Genomic DNA, 20,155 nt, shown 5'->3' with positions numbered 1-20,155 from the left:
TGCACTTTAGAATTCATTACATGCCCTTTTAAATCTGGATTGTCTATTTATCTGTTGCTTGTGTTAATAATAAAATTAATTTCTGAGTAACATATTGGTTGGGCAATTCTTGAGAAGAATCATATCTTATTCATTTTGAAACAACCAAAGCACTTAGCCCATTGCCATGTGCATGGTAAGTCCTAAATAAATTTTGAATGAATATATCCTTGGATGAGTGAGGAAAGATGTAGAAGATGTAGAAGACAAGCCTGACCAAGGCAATCAAAATAAAAGATCATCAATATTTTCTCATTTTAAATTATGAGTTTTTGATATTGGGTCCTACAAAATAAAGAAGGAAGAAATCATTCATTTTCTCCAGCTATCCCATGAGAATAAACTATTTCAACTTACACTGTAATTCAAACTTCCAAATGAGTATTTTATATTAGGTTACTATTACAAGCTATTTAATAAGCTGTTTTATTTTGCTTTTCTTTTCCAGACTTAGGACTCTAAGCAACATAGAGAAGGTTCTCAAAAACCCTTCTGCTCATTCATATAAACAGTCATTTTATTGAGGCCACATTTTCCAACAAAAGCATAATTTCTTTGACTGTACTTAGGGAAAGTCAGGGAGTGAATTTCAAAGGATTGTAGAAGGTTGATGATCATCTATCCTTCTAAATTATTTGTGTATATGCATATGTTGCAGCCAAAGATATACAAATAAATGAAAACTGTGCAAAGTAGATTACATTTCTTAAACAAATCAGAAATAAAATTTTATAAGGATGCTTAATATTTATTTATTTGTATTCTAACAGTGCTACCCATTAGAAAGAACAAAGCAAATTTTAATAACCAAAGGTTTTCTACTGAAGCAACATTTCCTTTAAACATCCCCAGTTGAATTAAACAATAGATTTCTGGTATAAATGAATTTTTAAAGATTTTGAAGAGATCTCATTAAAATATGTATTTTAAGTAAACATGTATTCTTAGTATTCAATTACACATCAGCAGGAACAACTTGGAACAGTTTATATCTCAGATCTGTAAAAGCATGAAAATAATGTGTAGACTGCTAACCTTGAGATCTCATGAACTCCAGTATCTTCCTGAAGACTCTATGCTTCTGAAAACATCTTTTCAGTCTGTTGATATCTCCTTATTTTTTCCTTAAAAAAGAAAATATGTCAATATGTCATATAAAGTTATATTTGCAAAAAGAAAAGCTAACTGCATGATGTAAATATAATGCGACACAGGAAAGAATCTTGAAATACAAACAAGGCATTAAATATAGAACTAAATAATCACACCGTATATAATTTAGCAGAAAGAATATCCATCCTAGAAGAATGTAGCAAATTTCTAATCAATAAACAAATATTACTACGTGCAAGAAGCTAAAGACATTTCATCTTATTAATCAGCATTACATTAGATTACAATAACTTTCTGGTTTCCAGGAGATTCATAGCTTCAAGACAAACAAAAATCCAGAAACTCAACCAAAATGATATAGCTAAATAGTTGATAGAGATCACGATGAATATTTATTGTTTTCTGATTTGCTTAAAGGAAACTATTTAATAATAAAATTAACTCCAACATTTACATGGCTTGGTTTTAAGATACCTTAGGCTTTAAGAAAATAATTTAGACAAATTATAAATAATTTAAAATAAACACATTTTAAGAAAAATCTTATATTTGAAATTACAGTGCCATAATTCAAAATTATTAATGCAATAATTTAGAAGGTGATGAAATCCTCACAGTAATTATACACTTGTATTTTTCTCATACTAAAGTGTACATAATCATTTTCTCTAAAGAATTAATGGGGATCCCTGGGTGGCGCAGCGGTTTGGTGCCTGCCTTTGGCCCAGGGCGCGATCCTGGAGACCCGGGATCGAATCCCACATCGGGCTCCCGGTGCATGGAGCCTGCTTCTCCCTCTGCCTGTGTCTCTGCCTCTCTCTCTCTCTCTCTCTGTGTGTGTGACTATCATAAATAAATTAAAAAAAATAATTAAAAAAAAAAGAATTAATGAACTTTCCATTCTAACATGTTAAAGTAAATAATTTTGTCATATACAAATGTAAGTTTTCCTTAATGATGAGGTAGAGAAGTTTGTGAACAGTGGTTCATTTATTATTTCCACAATTGCTAGAAATGAACTATCATAGACCATGGTCAATAACAATAGGTAGTGTAGAAATACTATATATGAGTTGCTTGAAGAAGAAATAGCATGAGCAAACAACATAGGCTGAGGTTGTTCAAATAAGCTTAAAACATCAAAATCTTTAAGGAAAAAAGTTCTCAGGCACATTGTGTCTCTGGATGCTTCTTTCTTCTTTTAAACTTTATGTATATCTGTATGTATACATGGATTTAGAACAGACTAGAATATCCATAGTACTCACTCACAAGTGTTAGCAAATTATGGTTAGAATTATAGAGATAACTAGACATTATTAGTCCAGTGTGGTTCTGAGGAAGTCCAGATTCAGCAGAAGAACTTAAGAAATTTCGGAGAGATTGATTCAAAATTCAGTTTTAAGTATAGTTTTAAATATCTTAAACTCCGTTGAAAACATTATATCCTAGAATATGGCATACTTAAGACCGCTGAAACAATTACTTGCATTGTCTGTTGCACTAATTTTGAGGAATATTTCAGAATATAACTTTTCCATCTTCTCTGTTAATGATATCTACATGTCCTGAAGATTGCAGTTCAAGCAATTAAAAACCAGTAACCAAGTATATTAACAGATCTCTCTACCTGCTCATAATATATCCATTGAATAAAGACTTTGCAAATTATTTGCAATTAAAACAAAATATTAAAAATAAGTTAGATGCTGCATTATGTCTATAAATGTCATTTATAATCTCAATTTAAATTTTCTTGTTAATTACAATGAATTCCATATTATTTAAAGTCATTTTTACCTATTGAGGTATTATTTTAGATTTTATCCTAAAAATAAAAAGGTTTTGTTTTTATTAAAAAAAATAGGGGTGCCTGAGTGGCTCAGTCAGTTAGGCATCTGCCTTCCGCTCAGGTCATGATCTTGGGGTCCCGGGATTGAGCCCCACATGGAGCTCTTTGCTCAGCAGGGGGGCCTGCTTCTCCCTCTCCCTCTGCTATTTCCCCTGTGTATTCTCTCTCCCGTGCACGCTCTCTCTCAAATAAACAACTAAAATCTTTTTTAAAAAAAGAGGAAACTGCTATCTAATTCAGTCTCCTTATTTTATAAATACGAAAACTAACTGCTCTATATTTGACATGTAGCTAAATCTGAAGAAAGAGATGAGTGTTTTTGACCACTATTGTTAAAACTGGAATTGAAAACAGAATTGTATTTTACAACTAAATAAATAAAAGACTTTTTATAGGCATTTAAGGTAGTCTATTGAGAAAAACAAAAGTATCTAAATTTACATACCTGCAATTACCATGTAATTTAGACGAGGCCAAAGGACCCTTGGTAATGGAAAAAGGAACCCAAACTCTGACCTGTTTGAAAGTCAAATATATAAGCATATATTTAATGGACAGGACTAACCTTAGGCCAGTCAAGGCCCTGGAAGGAGCTCATCACAAAGGAAAAATAATTCTGGAAGAACATGTCATTTTCAATGCAAAGTTCCAAGATCGGGCATCTGAAGATCAATGCTAGCTCTGGGCACAGGGTGCTGTAGTTATTGCTGGAAACCATTCCAACTCAGCACCTTGGTTCTCTGGATGTGACTTGGGGACTTGGGCTGTATGAGACTGTGTGAGGAAGTGTGTGGACACATACATGACAGCATTTATAGAATTGTGCTAAGATCTATGGATCAAGAGCACTCATGCTGAGACCCAGGCAACTTTGTAAAGGAATAACCCATAGGTAGTGTATCTCTCAGAAAAGTCTAGGGGCTGGTATTCTTCCCCTGCAAGGCCTCTGGGCACATGAGTGGTGATGTATTATGCAAGATAGGTGGGGACTGCCATTTTCCTGGAATCCTATGTCTATAAAGGAATCATGACCTAAAGTGGATACCCCTGGCATAGCCTGTTATACCAGTACTTGAAGGGGTCCCAGTCCTCCTATGGGTGGCCTTAGCAGTGACAAGGTGACATCTAAGACTGATTTGTGGACAAATATAACCATCCCAGGCACTAAGGAAAATATTCAAGGAGAGTGACATTTATGGAATACCAGAAACATGGATACTAATGTAAATGCAACATCACTGTCCTCATAAATTTTTGTGGTGTTCATCTGAAGAAGCTCAGTTTATGATGATAAATTCTATGAAAATTAACATTAACATAAAACTACTATGCTATGATTTAGGAATGTGCATCTAACATTCATGGTTCCTATCTGGTCTTTTCTAAAATCTAGGATTTGATTAAGAAATTCCCTGAGCCCTAGTTTTTCACTTTTAGAAATTTCTGCAATCTTGCAGAGCTAGAGGGAATAGCAAATATCACCTCTCATACTACCAAGATTCTTTGGTTTCCTGGTTGCCCATGGACCTTAGTGCAAACCATCCTACAAATCTCAGCAGCTGTTTGGAGCGGCAAGGGTAAAGGCACTCTCCCATGTTCAACATTTTCCCTAACGGGCACTTTTAGCAGGCCAATGAGGCACAAAGCTCCTGTTGGCATGTTTTGATCAATAATCATGCGAGACTTCACTGAGGTTACTGAAGGTCACATTTCAGTTGTAGTCTTGACTGAACATAAGATCATCTTGTATTATTCTGAATGAATGATTCATTGATTAACTATAAGGAAATATAACTTGCTTAAGATACACTCTTATCTTGTTCCTATCTTTAAAAAAATCTCTTGCAAATCTCTTGCCACGTTTTTGAGAATAAACTTGTTCCTCTCAGGATCACAGAATTTAAGAACCCCAGGCTGACCATTTCTGCATGTCTGGAAGCCTGGCTCATATCAGTTTTAGTACGTCCGAAGGAAATGTCAATGTGTGACCACGAGTGAAGAAAGGTGATTTTGCTGTTCACTATTTCTAAGGTGATAATAAGACTTAGAAGCTCAGTGCAAGAGTTAAATTGCATTTGCAACTGCATCTTAAAGTAGAGTATTCTATAATTAATATGCCTGCAACCAGTAAAAGCATCATTCTCTCTGAAGGACAGCTTCCTGACAGAAACAAAGGGCCTAGGGCAAAAGAATCTAGCAGGAAAGATGAATCTGCCATGTAGAGTTTGACTTCCTAAAAGAATAAAACCTCACTAACAGTCACATTGATTCTACTTAGAATTAATTCTTAAGTAACAACACCATTCTAATTTCCTACTCCACACACAGTTGACGTGCAGTTATCAAAATACATGCAGCATCTACTCATTTACCAAACAACAAAAAATGAATTGTCATGTTTTCCTAACATGTGTTGAACTATAATAAAGTAGTATCACACGACCAAAAAGTTTTCTAAAATGATAGCACTTAGTCGTTCCATTTCAGTAAAGTGGACAAGAGTTATCAAAACAAATTAAATCAGTCCTAATTAGGTATTTATGTATCAGGTAGTCACCATGGGATTCCTCTACTCAATCAGCTGTGCTCAAAAGTTTACAAACATTTCTCTGGAATTGTTCAGACGGATCTCTATTTAACACATGGGAAAAGAGGTAACAAATACAGGAAATTTGCAAGATTTATAAGAAAATCTAGGTGAAAACTTAGATAAAAATTTTAAAACCTGAAGAATTATATAATTCTCTAGAAAATTTTCAATTAGTGAAATTGACCCAAGAAGAGGTACAAACTTGATAAAACAGATTAGAAGAGATTAAAAAGATGTTTCAGGCTCTATGATCACAAGGGCAGTTAGGATCAGCAGGTTACAGGGAAGCCTTAAAAAACCTTTATAACAAAAGGTTGCAAGTTGTTTATAAATCTCACAAACAAAAGTGTTTCTTGACCTTTACACATTGTTCACTCCCTCCACTCATGTTAATACTTTCTACTCACCTAATTTAGGGTCTCTTATTCAATATGGTAGACTATCCTTGCATATAGTCTCACCTCCAAGACTTTTCTCTCTCCTTTTCAAATCAGCATGATTATTTAAAAAATCACTTGGCCAAAATCAGCTCTCTTCCTATGAAACTACTCATAGTTGCTGAACAGATAATTATGACTAGAGAAAATGTAGGATATTGTATCACTGCCATAGCTCTTGATATATGACCACAGACTTCAACCCTATGATACTACTAACAGAAGCACCTCTGCTTCTTTGCAACTCTCCAACATTTCTTCTCATCTCCTTTCTCTCAGTTTATGATACTGCTTCTAGGAAAATTCAAAGAACAACGATTCAATTTCCTCTTTTTATCTATATCTTGTATACCCTTGATATTTATACTGATATAGTCAGTCTTCAATCCTGTTAGAATGAAGACACTTCTCTCGCCAACCTAAGATCAATCCCTTCTCTTGGATTCCATTTCCTCTCACCAATTTTAGGTCTTTGCTACTGTGATTATTTTATCTTGCTCTTGGATCATTCTTCCCCCATTCCTTCCTTTTACTGGATTATTCCCAACTGTCTGCAAATACGTTGTGGTATCTCCCAACTTTAAAAAAGTACTGGAAGTACTATTCAGCAAGTACTGGAAGTACTGGAAGTCCTAGCTGCAGCAATCAATGAAAATAAATAAAAGGTATCCAAATTGGCGAGGAAGAAGTAAAACTTTCACTATTTGCAGATGTATACAGAAAACCCAAAAGACTACCAAGAAACTACCAGAACTGATAAATGAATTCTGTAAAGCTGTAGGATATATAATCAATGCAGCATACTTTTCCATTTCTATATGCTAAAAATGAAGCAGCAGAAAAATAAGTTGCGAAAACAATCTCATTTACAGGTGCACCAAAAATGAGAAAATGCTTAGGAATAAACAACCAAAGAGGTGAAAGACCTGCAATCTAATGATGAAAGAAATTGAAGATGACGCAAGGAAATGGAAAGACATTCCATGTTCATGGTTGGAAGAATATATATTGTTAAAATGTCTATACTACCCAAAGCAAGCCACACATTTTATGCAATCCCTATTAAATTACCAACAGCATTTTTCACAGAACCAGAACAAACAATCCTAAAATGTACATGGAGCCACAAAAGGCCCCATACAGGCAAAGCAATCTTGAAATAGAAAAACAAAACTGGAGGTATCACCATTTCAGACTTCAAGCTATGTTACAAAGCTGTAGTAATCAAAACAGTATGGTACTAGCACAAAAACAGACACATGGGTCTATGGAATAGAATAGAAAACCCAGAAATAAACCCACTTATATGGTCAATTAATCTTCAACAGAGGAGGAAAAGAACATACAATGGGAAAAAGTCTCTTCAACAAATGGTATTGGGAAAACTGGACAGCTACATGCAAAAGAAGGAAACTGTACCACTTCTTTACACTATACACACAAATAAACCTCAAAATGAATTAAATATTTAAACGTGAGACCTGAAACCATAAAAATCCTAGAAGAGGGCACAGGCAGTAATCTCTCTGACATCAACTCTAGCACTATTTTTCTAGACACAAGCCAAAGAAAATAAAAGCAAAAATAAACTACTAGGACTACATCAAAATAAAAAGCACAGCAAAGAACACAATCAATAAAACTAAAAGGTACCCCACCAAATGGGAGGAGGTATTTGCAAATGACATATCCAAAAAACAGTTAATATCCAAAATATATTTGTTTAAAAAAATTGATAAAATCAACACCCTAAAAGCAAAAATTCTAATTAAAAAATGGGCAGAAAATATGAACAGACATTTCTTCAAAGACATACAGATGGCCAACAGACACATGAAAAGATACTCAACATCATTCATCACCAGGAAATTGCAAATGAAAACCACAATGAGATATGACCTCACACCTGTCAGAATGGCTAAAATCAAAATCCCAAGAAACAGCTAGGTTTGGTTAGGATGGGGAGAGAAAGGAACTCTCATGCACTGTTGGTGGGAATGCAAAGTAGTGCAGCCACTGTGGAAAACAGTATGACGTTCTTCAAAAAATTAAAAATAGGACTTTCCTACAATCCAGTAATTGCACTACTGGATATTTACCCCCCAAATTACAAAAAACACTAATTCGAAGGGAAACTTACACCCCAATGCTTGTTGCAGCATTATTTACAATGCCCAAATTATAGAAGCAGCCCATCAATAGATGAATGGATAAAGAAGATGTGGTATATATATACATAATAGAATATGATTCAACCATAAAAAGGGATGAAATCTTGCCATTTACAACAACATGGATGGAGTTAAAGAGTATTATGCTAAGTGAAATAAGTCAGTCAGAGAAAGACAAATACCATATGTTTCACTCATACATGGAATTTAAGAAACAAAACAAACGAGCAAAGGAAGAGAGAGAGAGAGAGAGAGAGAGAGAGAGAGAAACCAAGAAACAGACTCTTAACTATACAGAACAGATGGTTACCAGAGGGAAGGTGGGTGGGGAGATGAGTGAAATAGATGGAGAGGATTAAAAGTACACTTATCTTGATGAGCACTGAGTAATGTATAGATTGTTGGATCACTATAGTGTACATCTGAAACTAGTATTACACTGTATGTTACCTATTCTGGAATTAAAATTTAAAACTTAATTTAAAAATCCCTTTACAACAGTTTCCCATCTCATCATCTTATTTCTCAAGTCCATTTTATAGCAACTTCCCCAGAGAGGGCATTCTCCATTGCTTAGATGCAAATCTATATTGAACTCCTCCAAATTAGGCTTCGTTTTTTACAACTCCACTGAAGTAGCACTTCCCTATGTCAGCAGTGAACTTGGATTTTGACAAACCAAATCGCAAATTGTCTCTCAAGAGAATTTGACTCAGATAATCTCTTTCCTTTTTTTTTCTTTTTCTTTTTTACTTGGCTTCTAGGACACCATGCACGAAGTAGGCTTATCTCCTACCTCATTTGCTGTCCTTTCTTAACCTCTTGCCTAATTTCTTCTAATCTTCCTGACACCTAAATCCTTTAGTAGATTGAGGACTGAGATTTCCTCTCTCTGACTCTTTCTTACAAAAGCAGATCCAGTCTAATGTCTTTAAATGCCACCATTTATTTATGAATCCCAAATTTAGCTCTTTAGCTTGAACCACTTCTCTGGGCTGTAGATTCTTATATCTACTGCCTGTTCCACAGCTCCTCTTGAATGGCTAATATACTTTTGAAAGTTAACATGTAATAATAATAATAATAATAATAATAATAACAATAATAATAATAATAATAAATGAAAGAAAGAAACGAAGGAAGAAACAAAGGAGAAAAGGAAGGAAGGAAAGATGGGAGAGAAAGAAAGAAAATAACATATCTAGGCTTCCTCCTCCTACTCTAGTCTTTCCAGTGAAGTAAATGATATCAGTATTTACCCAGTGACTCGTAATAAAAATGTAGCTCCTTGAGAAATGGCTGATTCTGGGACTGGGGCAGGGAAAACACAAAATGAACTTGAAGTATCCTAGAGTGATGGAAAGTAAGGAAGGGAAAGGAAAAAAAATAGGCACAAGCATATCAAAAGGATACAGGAACCAACCTGAAAGAACTCTCAATGATCAGAGTTAAAATAATTTAAGCAAAAATAAAAATGATGATGATAATGATAACAGTATTAGATTATAACCCAAAGAATGAAATAAATATCTATGAGTCAATTATGATGTAAATAAATGACTGAATAAATAAATAGGTTAGAAGGAACAAGTCTTTCTTATAAGTATTCCAAAAAATATATCTGGATGTTTCTCCCCTTCAGGAAGTGGAACACTTTACCCACCCCCTATCTTACGTGTGAGCCGTATTTAGTAAGTTACTTCCAGAGACTAGAATGCAGAAAGAGGAAAAAAGTAATGATAGATTGGAGAAACGTGGCAGATAGCATTTTATCCAAGTGGCTAACAGCATCACCAGTGATGCAGCCTGCTGGTTATCATCCAGCCCCTCATATAATCGGACAAGAAGAGCATTTCAACTCTGTGGCTTTCCTCTTCCAGAGCCACAATTCCCATGTAATCATGAGAAAACACCAGAGAAAACTAAAATCGAGGAACAGTCTAACTAAGCTCTTCAAAAACATAATGGTTATAAAAAACAAGGAAAGACGGGGAAACCACCTCAGATCAAAGGAAAATAACAAGATATGATAACTAAATTTGACATGGGATCCTTGAGTAGATCTTATTAGAAAAGAAAAAGAATATCCATGAATAAATCTGAAAAGAGTCTGTAGTTTAGCTAATATAATAATAAACTATAACAATGTTAACTTCTTAGTCTGGACAACTGTACCATGGTTATGTAAGATGTTAACACTGCGGGAAGCTGAGCAAAGGGTTTAGCTAATTCTGTGCTATTTTTGCAACTTTGCCATGAATCTAAAATTATTTCGAAACCTTTAGAGTTTGGTTAAAAACCCTAGGAATTATTCATGTGTATCTCTTTTTCTTAAACTTCACATCTGAACATTAGCATCTCCCATCAGCTCTACCTTTAATATTTGTTGTGAATATTTGTCTGACCACTTCTCACCAAGTCCCAGAAATCTCTCCTCCACCATTCAACAACAATCTTACACTTGGTCTTTGCCTGATCCCCACTGACTCCCCATTGCCCATCCATATAAGTGTCAAGCTCTTTGCTGACATCTTGCATTTCCTCTTCCTTCTTTCTAGAAACCTCCTTCCACTCCAGATATTACATGGCCTACTCCTTCACTTCATTAAATGTCTATCAAAATAGCATGTCCTTGGAGAAGCTTTTTATGACCAAATTATTTAAAATAGACATCCCTATTTCTACCCCAAACTTGCTTTATTTTTCTTCACAGTATATTTGTGTCATCATCATATTATTCACTTATTAGTTTTCTTGACTACTAATGTAAATAAATATATTAAAAGCAAGGATTTTATCTTTTTGAATAAATAAATAAACACATTTTATTGGGAATATGGAGAAAAATATAATCATATCCAAAGGTGGAAATATGTGTTTTGCTGCCTTTTTGAAAAAGCAATTCTATTAGGTCAACGCTCCTACTATTAAGAATCTATCCTCAAAAAAATAAAACACTAGGGGCACCTAGTCAGTCAGTTGGGCCTCTGACTAGTGGTTTTGGCTCAGGTCATGCATGATCTCAGGGTCGTGAGATCGAGCCCCATGACAGTTCCATGCTGGGTGTGGAGGCTGCTTGGGATTCTCTCTCCTTCTTCTCTCTTTCTCTCCTTCCTTCTCTAAAAAAAAAAAGAAAAAAATAAAGTACCAGTATATAAGGAATTTTTCAAAAGAATGTGCATTACAGCCTTGTTCATAGTAGCATAAAAACTAAGCTGAAACATGGCAGCCCTGGTGGCTTAGCAGTTTAGCACCACCTTCAGCCCAAAGCATAATCCTGGAGACCTGGGATTGAGTCCCGTATCAGGTTCCCTGCCTGGAGCCTGTTTCTCCCTCTGCCTGTGTCTCTGCCTCTCTCTCTCTCTCTCTCTCAATCTCTCTCTGTGTCTCTCATGAATAATTAAATAAAATCTTTTTTTAAAAAAGCTGAAACAAATGAACACTCATAAGGCAAAGATTGATAAAAACGTGAAATACCCATAACTTGGAATATTTTGCAATCATCAAAAAGAATAAAATAGAGCCATGACAAGGATGTATTATTCAGGAAATTAATTTTGAAGCACAGAATGGTTTCTGGACATTGGGAGCTCAATTTTTTCAAGCAGAAACAAACTTTTAAATATAAAATTGATTGCAGGGCTCCTCAATCTCAGAGAGAAAATAGCGGATTGCTGCTGGAAATTGATCAGATTCCCAGGAAATGCATAAGTTCTTACAGATGGTCCTAGGAACACAGCTAAATTGCAGCCTATGTTAGACGGTGTACTTTCAGTGTACTGTAGAAAATAGAAACCAAATCTAGAAAAAAAAAAAAAAGAAAGAAAAAGAAATATCCATGGATAGGAATAAAAGAGGAAAAATTTTCCAGAATTTGCTCACTCAACATTTAGTTGTTGAAGCAGCCTGTGGTGTGCACCTTAATAGCCATAGTGGGCAATTTCCTTGATGGAAACCACACAGTTACTGTCCCACAGGGTCGGAACACCCAAATAAAGTCTTAAATGGTTGCTGGGGCTGCCCTGGCAACTTGGGTTCTCTTAAAGAATAATGAGGAACAAACCAGAGACATTGTGTTATATAATATTCTTATTTTCTCTGCCACCATAAGATATAAGAAGCCTCACAACTATGTCCCTGTAGAAAATGCCCAGCACCTAGGATTTCATAAATGATTATGTACTTTCTTCATATTTCAGAAACATTGCATGTTGTGGCAGGCAGAAATGGGGTGTATATAAGAATGGAATTAATTTGGTCACAAATTTGTCTGCTTGTAACACCATATTGTTAGACATTGTGCCAATATTAAGTATGAAGTGTGAATAAATGAGAGAGGGATTCATTCTGGATGTTATATGAGTGAATTTTGTTACAGAAGTCTGTTGATAGACTTTATGATAGATGAGTATACAATAAAGTGATCTTACCAGAAGGTGAATATGAATGAATCCTGAGTGAAGATTTTTTTTTTTAAATATGAGTAAAGAAATGCCAATTCAATACAGTTCAAGGGAGAAATATTAGTGGCATAATAATGTAATAGAAAGTGCTTAGGCTCTGGAATACCAAAAACACGGAGGATAACATCTTGCTGATGTTTTCATCTTACCTTTGTGCCTTTGGGCAAATTACTTAACATCATTTCTTCATCTGTTAAATGGGTATATAAACTCTGATTTTGTATTCTTCAGGAAAGAGAAATAAGGCATTTAAAACATCATGTGATTCACAGCAGATCTTCAATGTATTAGTTCTCTTAATCAGAAAAAGGGTAACCTAACACCACTCCTGACTTAATCTTGTTTTTACCCTATTTTCCCTTTCCCTTACTTTTCTCATTTATTTGGTATTTACTCTTATTATTTTGTAAGCAAAAAGGGCAGAATTTTAATAGAGTATTTATGAATTTTCAAAGCAAGTGACATGAAATATTTCCACTACTGACAATTTATTGTGTAGTGCTGTTTTTTAAAAAATCAATTTAGATCTTCATGTTTATTAACGAGGGTATCAAAATAAATTACTGATATGATAGCCATTAATATCAGTGATCCAACGTATCTTTCTTTCTTCTATTTTTTTTCTGGTAACATGCTCCACTTCTCCTTTCTTATTACCACAAGAATGGGTAAATGAACAAGATCTAGCCAACTGGTTCAGTGAAGGGCTGGTGACCCATGCTAGGGTTATCAGTCAGGATCCAGTTCAGAAAACAGAGGCAATGTTCAGTGGTCCAATGGAAGGAATTTCATATGGTAAACTGGTTATAAAGATTTTCTAAGCCCAGGATGCCAAACAAAACAGAAAACAAAGGAACCCGGAATAGTAATAGTAAGAAGAAGCTAACACTCCTTCAGCTAGAGGCACAAAGGAAGGATTGATGTCACCAGAGCTCAAAACCTGGTGCTACTTCGTGGGAGCTAGATATGTGGGAAGGCTGCTGCATGAATCTGTGATCACAAAAGCAGGGTTATTACAGCAAGGGCCAGAACTATGGTGGAGATGCGGTGGCCAGTGGAAGTATCACCTGAAGCAAGGCTGAGTGGGTGGGAATGCTCTGGTTTATCCCTTTATCCTGCCCTCCATTGTCCCACCAGTGCCTCTCATTTGTTGATTCCCCCTGGAAATCAGTGGGCAAGGTACAATATTCAGAGGAAGGGCAAACTAGATCTGAGCACAAAGGGGCATATAGTTGACATACTAAGATAATTCACACCAAGACAAGAGATTTCACCATCTAAGCTGTTGGAGCCACGAGTAGGAGAGACTGTTCCTAACCTTCATGGTGCCAGGAAGATGTGTATGTCTATGTGCAGGCAGGTACCTTCCACAGATTAGGGAAGCCGATAATCCCATATGTAGTAGAAGAAAATGAGGCCTTCTCATAATGAGAAGACAACCAAGTCATAGGGGGCGGGGAAAGCACCAAGGCTGCCGTGTGAGCCCCAAATTCGTTTTGCCTGATATGACTTCACCCCTGTCTTTCTGGATTACATAAACTAAGAGGTTTCTTTTTGGTTTAAACTTAATTATGTAGGGCTTCTTTCCCTTGCAATAAAAAGTCTTGACTAATATAACCGTGACCATTAACTGAATGTTTTAAAGAGGTTCAAGGACAAATGCCAAGTATTATCAGTAAAAAAAAAAAAAAAAAAAAGAAAGAAAGAAAGAAAGAAATTAAAGAATGCATATAGTTCTGTGTTACCAGTAAAAGAAATTAAATGAACGTGGTTATGTTGACAGGTCTTGGTTGACATAATACTGAGTGAATTCTCTCTCTCTCTCTCTCTTTTATCTTAAATAAGGAATTTAAATACAAAAAAAAAGGAATCTAAAAAGGTAATTTCCCCCAGCTTCTTAAGACAGAGGAACCGACTGATTTCTTTGATTCATGCCTGGTAATCAGACTACAAAAGGAATGCAGATCAATGCCAGATGGAGGCTATCAAAACAAAAATTGGCCACAAAGAAACAAAAATGTATTTAAAGTTAATCTGAAGCTATAATATATAAGATGCTAAACAGAGCAGTTTCATCCTCTTTTATCCTACCTCAACAATTCAAGAGAGAATTTTTTAATAATGTAAGTGTATGATTTATCCTTTAACCCATTAACAGAAAGGTAAAGGAGGCCCAATCGACCACTGGATCTGTTTGCTGAACAGTATTGTTTCTATCTTTTCCATCTTGCACATCAAGCAATATCTGTACTTTATATTTTTATTACTCCTCAGCTAAGTGAAAAATAGAAATTAATGGGTTTTGCTTTATAGAATAGAAATCCTCGGAATCCTAAAGGTAGTTAGCAGTTTGTTTGCTATGACTACCTAGAACTAAGTCAGATCTTACTCTCCAATAAATATTTTTGAAGAATGAACTTACAACAAACCACCCCCTACCCCCAAAGTCTGTTTCCATTCAATGATGTACTCTCTTCTAGTTAAAGTTTCCTGGACATCAGAGTTCATTTTTCTCCATTTTACATAATTTACCAGATAGAAACTGATATTTCTCATTATGGTTTCATGTCTATTACTCTGGACTACTTATCTAGAGAGAATATTCCCCGGGATAGGAGCATGCTTTTACTCTGCCTGTATTTTGTAATGCATAGCCAGTATTGTCTTCCATACACAGTGTTCTCCATTAATTCTCTTGGGAATAGAATCTTTTTTTTTTTTTAAGATTTGATTTATTTATTCATGAGACAGAGAGAGAGAGAGAGAGAGAGAGAGAGGCAGAGACACAGCAGAGGGAGAAGCAGGCTCCATGCAGGGAGCCTGACATGGGTCTTGATCCTGGGTCTCCAGGATCATGCCCTGGGTTGAAGGCAGGCGCTAAACCACTGAGCCACCCAGGCTGCCCAGGAATAGCATCTTAATAGACTCTTCAGATGCGGGAAGAATTTATACTCCTTCAGTCATGGAGGTACTACAGGCAAGGACACAAGAGTCTTGGCAGTTAACGAAACTAACTTTAGCAACAATCAGCATAGATGGGGTTAAACTTGATCGGAATCTCAATCTCTATCTCTTCCAGGGATATTTCATTTTATTCTCAGTAGTCTTAATGTAAATGAGGACTGAAGAACCACTTGTCTATAATGTAGAAAGTTCTTCAAAAAATTAAGGATTTTGAAACATAATATTTATTACATGGCATGGAAATAGAATGATTATTTTTATGTTCTTATGGATTTTAGAACACATACCAGAGTGTAGTGGTTAGCAATGCTGCTCTGGCATTTGAGCTGTTTTTAATTCCAGTGCAAGCATGTACAAGCTGTGTGAATTTAGGCGTGTTTATCCTATCTTCTCAGTTTCCTCATCTACAGCATGGGAATAATCCCACCAAGCTCATCATCCTCACTCATCTCATAGGTTGTCTTGTGAGGAATAAATGAGATAATGTTTCCAAGGCATTTAAAATTAAAATGAAGATCAAAACTACAAGGGTTATTGGTAGTGGCTTTTTTTTTTTTTTTGGACCATTAGCTTCTTACCATTTGCGTTTGTGTCTGAATTTGAAATATATTTTGAAATGTTTTATTTATTTGTATATATTTTATTTAAATTCAATTTGCTACCATATATTATAACACTCAGTGCAATAGCCTTTGACCAACATCTCCCCATTCCTCCCCATCCTCCAGCATCTGGTAACCACGAATGAGTTGTGTTTTTTAAAGATTTCACATATAAGGGGAATCACACAGTTTTTCTCTCACTTATTTCACTTAGCATAATACCCTCAAGCTCCATCCATGCTGTTGCAAATGGCAGGATTTTCTCTCTTATGGCTGAGTTGTATTTTATTTTATATTTTGATAGAGATATCTCACATTTTCTTTATTCATTCATTCATTCATCAGTGAACACTTCATTTTTCCATGTCATGGCTATTATAATTAATGGTTTAATGAACATGGGATTCTGGACCTCTCTTTGAGAGACTGATTTCATTTCCTTTTGATATTTACCCAGAAGTGGGATTGCTAGATCATGTGGTACTTCTATTTTTAATTTTTTGAGGGACTTCCATTCTGTTTTTATAGGGGCTGTACCAGTTTACATTTCCAGCAATGGTGCATGAACATTCCCTCTTCTCTACATCCTCATCAATATTTATTATCTTGGTACATTTGAGTGGGCTCAGGGGTTGAGCATCTGCCTTTGACTCAGGGCATGATCCTGGAGTCCTGGGCTCAAGTGCCACATCAGGCTCCCTGCATGAAGCCTGCTTCTCCCTCTGCCTATGTCTCTATCTCTCTCTGTCTCTCTCTGTCTCTCTCTGTCTCTCTCTCTCTCAATGTATGTGTCTCTCATGAGTAAATAAAATCTTTAAAAAAATTGTTATCTTTTGCCTTTTTTATTATAGCCATTCTAACAAGATTGAGGTGATGTTTCATTATTATTTCAATTTGCATTTCCCTGACGATTAGAAATTTTATCACCTTTTCATGTATTTTTGGCCATCATATCTTCTTTGGAAAATTCTATCCAGGTCCTTTGTCTATTTTTTTTTTACTCTTTTTTTTTAATTTTTATTTATTTATGATAGTCACACAGAGAGAGAGAGAGAGAGAGAGAGAGAGGCGCAGAGACACAGGCAGAGGGAGAAGCAGGCTCCATGCACCGGGAGCCTGACGTGGGATTCGATCCCGGGTCTCCAGGATCGCGCCCTGGGCCAAAGGCAGGCGCCAAACCGCTGCGCCACCCAGGGATCCCCCTTTGTCTATTTTTTTGTTGGATTGTTTTGTTGTTGTTGTTGTTGCTGTTGTTGTTGAGTTGCCTTAGTTCCTTCTGTATTTTGGATGTTAATACCTTATCAGATAAATGGTTTGCAAATATTGCCTTCATTCCATAAGATGCCTCTTAATTTTGTGCATTGTTTCATTTGCTATGCAGAACCTTTTAGTGTGATATAGTCCTAGTTGTTGATCTTTGCTTTTGTTGCTTGTGCTTTTCATGTCATGTCTAAAAACTTACTGCCAAGTCTGCTAAGTCAAAGCTATTTCACCTACGTTTTTTCTAGGAGTTTTATGGTTTCAGGTCCTTAATCCATTTAAGTCCTTAGTCTGTTTCAAGTTAATTTTTGTAAATGACATATGACAGAGGTCCTCTTTTATATCATATATTATATATATATTATATTATGTGAATATCCAGTTTTTAAAACACCGTTTACTGAAGAGAATAACCTTTCTCCATTGAATCTTTTGGTTCCCTTGTGAATTATTAGTTGGCCATATATGCATAAGTTTATTTTTGGGGTCTCTATTCTGTGTCATTGATCCATGTATCTGTTTTTATGTCAGTATCATACTGCTTTAATTACTGTAGTTTTATAATATGGTTTGAAATCAGGAAGCGTGTTGCCTTCAGCTTTTCATAATGAAACACATTTTTAAATGGGTTTTAAATTAACCTTGAACATTTCAAGGGCCCTTTAATGCACACATATTACCAGACTAAATTTGATCCTCATGTGGGATTAAATTACCTTCTGATGTAACAGAGTGAAAGGTAATAATAGTTTTATATTTGAAAAAAATATTTTTCAGTTCATACTATTAACAGGTCAAAGAAAAAAACTAGATTATTTTGATATGTACTAATGAGGAATTTGATGTAACTTTATAGTGATTATTAATTAAAAACTCTTAATGGAAGGATACCTCCTTCATGTAGGATAAAGACTATCCTATGGCCAAATAAAATATAACCATGGAAATATTTCCATTAAAAAAAGAAAAACAATGTCTCTTTAGTGCCAAAAATAAACTGTTACAACATATTTAAAAAATCTCATTCCTAATAGGGACAAAAATATTTTAAAAACTTAGGGACTCAGAAAGGAAAATGCACAGCAAGAAGAAAACCACAAAACTCTACTGTGGGCAAAATAACAGTTAAATATGAAAAGACACTGGCATTCCTAAAATGGAAAAGCACTACGGTGAAGATGTTAATCTTCCTTGTGAATCAAATTCATCTATACATTCAATGTAATTTCCATGACCTAGCAATGGTTTGTTTGGTAGCTTGACAGAATTCTTTTAAAATTCAAATAATGATCATGTGAAATAGCTTATGGGGCCTTTAGAGTATGGTAGGATGTGGTTTTTCTGTTCTGGTAAAGGAAAATTGGGAACTCTTATGTGAGATAGTAAAACTCACTATAGAGTCATTATATAACATTATTCTTGGTTTTAGAATAACCATCCAGATCATGAAACAGAGAAGAGACCACAGACACTGATCCTATTGTGTGTAAGAATTTGGTTCAACAAAAGAATACAATTTCATATTAATAGAAGATATACTATTCAGTATATGACCTTAGGAAAACTGGAAAATCATCTTTCTACTTCACGTAATATGCCAACATAATTTTCAATTTGCCTAAAGACTTAAATATAAAGTAGAAAGTTATGAAAGCTCTAGAAGAAATTATTTGTGCACAGTTAATCTTGGGAGCAGAGTTCTGCCTACGTACTTTCTAAAAGCCGAATCCATGATACATCTGACCACATAAACATATATCCACGGCAAACATAAACAGAGTTAAAAGACAAATGGTAAAATAGAAAAGACACCATTGTGTATGTGTTCATCAAATAATTCTTAATATTATAAAATGATGAAAGAGAAATCATCATAATAGTAAAAAAAAGAGCCAGAATAGACCGCTGATATATATATAGGAAAAAAAAAGGCAAATAAATAAATTTGTAAATAGTTGGCTTCCTAGTATTCAGAGAAATTCAAATTAAATTACCATCAATGGAATCAGTTTTAAACCAAATTGCCCCCCGGGGAGGGCAGGGGAGATGGTGTGGGGCAACTTGCAAAATGTTGGGGCGATGCGCATTCAATTACTTAAAGCAAGTACGTAAATTAGTAAAGCTTTCCAGAGGGCAATTAAAATGATACCCGTTAGAGACTCCTGGGTGGCTCATCCGGTTGAGCTTCTGCCTTCAGCTCAGAGTGTGATTGATCCCAGAGTTCGGGGATGGAGTTCCACATCAGGCTCCCTGCAGGGAACCTACTGCTCCCTCTGCCTATGTCTCTGCCTCTCTCTATGTGTCTCTCATGGAAAAAAAAAAAATCTTAAAATGATACCCTTTGAACCATGATTTCTATTTTTAGGGATTTATTCTAAAATTTATCTATAAGCATGCAATAACAGCAGGAATAATATTAGTGAAAAATCTAGAAAGACCTATTATAATGAATGAACACAAGTCTTATTAGGCTAAAAATACATTAAAATAAATTGAGAAAATATTTAGATATTGTGAAAACTGAGAAATATATAAACAACAAGACCTACTATCCAGAAAAATGTGTCAAGATTTTCTATATTTCTGCAGAAAACATGTTTCTCTTTTTACTTCTAGATCTTATTCTATATATACCTCATACATATATGATTTTACAAATGGCAT

General features: G+C 35.1%; 1 protein-coding gene across 2 annotated transcripts in view; it reads right to left on the bottom strand.

Annotated features, from left to right (window-relative positions):
* Positions 1-20,155, bottom strand: part of CSRNP3 (cysteine and serine rich nuclear protein 3) — a 189,518-nt gene that overhangs the window by 144,366 nt on the left and 24,997 nt on the right. Inside the window, exons 1-2 of one of the 2 annotated variants that reach the window (XM_049106327.1) lie at positions 3,450-3,512; positions 1,075-1,163 (exon numbers count right to left, since the gene is read on the bottom strand). In XM_049106327.1, the coding sequence (XP_048962284.1) occupies positions 1,075-1,087 (13 nt within the window). In that variant the 5' untranslated portion in view covers positions 1,088-1,163; positions 3,450-3,512. Of the gene's footprint in view, positions 1-1,074; positions 1,164-3,449; positions 3,513-20,155 lie in introns of those variants that run through there. The other variant, XM_025471000.3, reaches the window with a different exon arrangement.

Source organism: Canis lupus, chromosome 36, assembly GCF_003254725.2.
Source record: "Canis lupus dingo isolate Sandy chromosome 36, ASM325472v2, whole genome shotgun sequence".
In the NCBI taxonomy this organism is placed as follows: domain Eukaryota; kingdom Metazoa; phylum Chordata; class Mammalia; order Carnivora; family Canidae; genus Canis; species Canis lupus.
This window is presented reverse-complemented; position numbering and strand designations above follow the sequence as displayed.